Raw genomic sequence first — 1,557 nt, forward strand, 5'->3', positions numbered from 1 at the left:
ACTTTCCTAGATAGGTGGATTTCTACCCTTGAGCCCGAACTTGAACCAGAGGAGGACCCCGAGGAAGACCCAGAAGAGGAGCCAAATTATGAATCTGAGTTGGAGCCAGAAGATGAACCAGAGTACGTACTAGGATAGGAGCCAGAACTAGCGCATGAGCTAGAGTTCGAACTAGGCCCTGAACTAGAGGTTGACCAGGAATCAGAGCCTGAGTCATGTATAACCTCGGATGATGAAGCCCCTCCAACCAAGCTTTGTAGGATTCAAAATGGTTGGATAAGTGAAGATGAAGACTAATGAATAGGAGATAGTTCAGTTTAAATAAATGATCTTGTTCGGGCATGTAATCAGTATTTGGAATAATCCGTGGGTTTTTTTTCTTCATCGTCTATGATTTAATCGTCCCTCATGTATTATAGGATTTAAAATTTTAAAACTGAGATTTTCATTCGAATATATTGAGTTGTTATTCACTATTTCTAAAACGAAATTTATTCGATTGATTTAAAGAAAATGGCACGTCAACCAACACAAGCCGCTATGTTTAAGGACTTGTTGAAAGCTGTACAAGATCTTGGTAGGCAGGAAACACAAGCGGCCCCTCAGAATGTACAAACTAACTCCAACATGACGAGCTCAGTTGTGGAGCAGTTTCGCCGTTATAAGCCCCCTAGCTTTAACGGGATGACTGGTCCTTTAGCAGTCGAAGAATGGATAAGGGGTTTGGAACGAATCTTCAAGCATCTCAGCTGCACTGATGCCCAAAAGGTTTTATGTACGGAGTTCATGCTAGTGGATGTGGCAGGCCACTGGTGGGAGTCCGCTTCACGCACTAGGACTGAGGCACAACAGAGAAACCTTACTTGGGCACGTTTTAAGGAGGAGGTGATGGAAAAATACTTCCCACAAGCCCTAAGAGACCGTAAGGAGTCGGAATTCCTGCAACTGAAGTAAGGAAAAATGGCATTAATCGACTATGAGAGGAAGTTTGAACAGCTTTCTAGGTACGCGACACATCTAGTAGATACAGAGCAAAAGAAAGCTAGAAGGTTCGTACTCAGACTTCGCCCAGAAATCACAGGAATCATGGCATCCCATGAATTCACCTCGTATAGTCAAGTTCTACAAAGAGCTCATGCGATTTCGAATCAATTAGAAATCGATCAGACAACATGAGAAAATACTGAATTTTCAGGAAAGAGGAAATGGAATGGACCAAACGAGGGTAAAGGAAATGGGCAAAACAAGAGGACTAGCTTTGAAAGGTGGTCAGGGTCGAGCAAGCCGAATAATAATGTTACTCCATGCCCTAAGTGCAATAAGACACATAGAGGCGAGTGTTGGTATGGAAAGAATGTGTGCTATCGATGTGGAAAGCATGGTCATATTGCTACCAATTGCCATGACCCTCCACCAAAACGGGACAACGAACAAAGCAAAGGGGGAACGGCCAGAGTGTTTGCGTTAACCCGGTAAGAGGAAACTGACAATTAAGACATCATGGTAGGTACCCTATTAGTATTACACTGCCTGCTTATGTTCTTATATACGCTTGGC

The 1,557-nt window shown here is 43.2% G+C and overlaps 1 protein-coding gene across 1 annotated transcript; it reads left to right on the forward strand.

Moving 5' to 3' along the window:
* Nucleotides 1-513: 513 nt before the first annotated feature.
* LOC111382983 lies at nucleotides 514-954 on the forward strand. The gene has a single exon (XM_023007027.1). It carries the CDS (start codon nucleotides 514-516, stop codon nucleotides 952-954), a length of 441 nt encoding a protein of 146 aa, XP_022862795.1.
* Nucleotides 955-1,557: the final 603 nt, after the last annotated feature.

This window comes from Olea europaea, unplaced genomic scaffold (genome assembly GCF_002742605.1).
Source record: "Olea europaea var. sylvestris unplaced genomic scaffold, O_europaea_v1 scaffold25975, whole genome shotgun sequence".
NCBI classification, from domain to species: Eukaryota; Viridiplantae; Streptophyta; class Magnoliopsida; order Lamiales; family Oleaceae; genus Olea; species Olea europaea.

Coding starts and splice junctions, on each gene's coding strand:
- LOC111382983 (XM_023007027.1), top strand. CDS start 514: ATGGCACGTCAACCAACACAAGCCGCTATGTTTAAGGACTTGTTGAAA.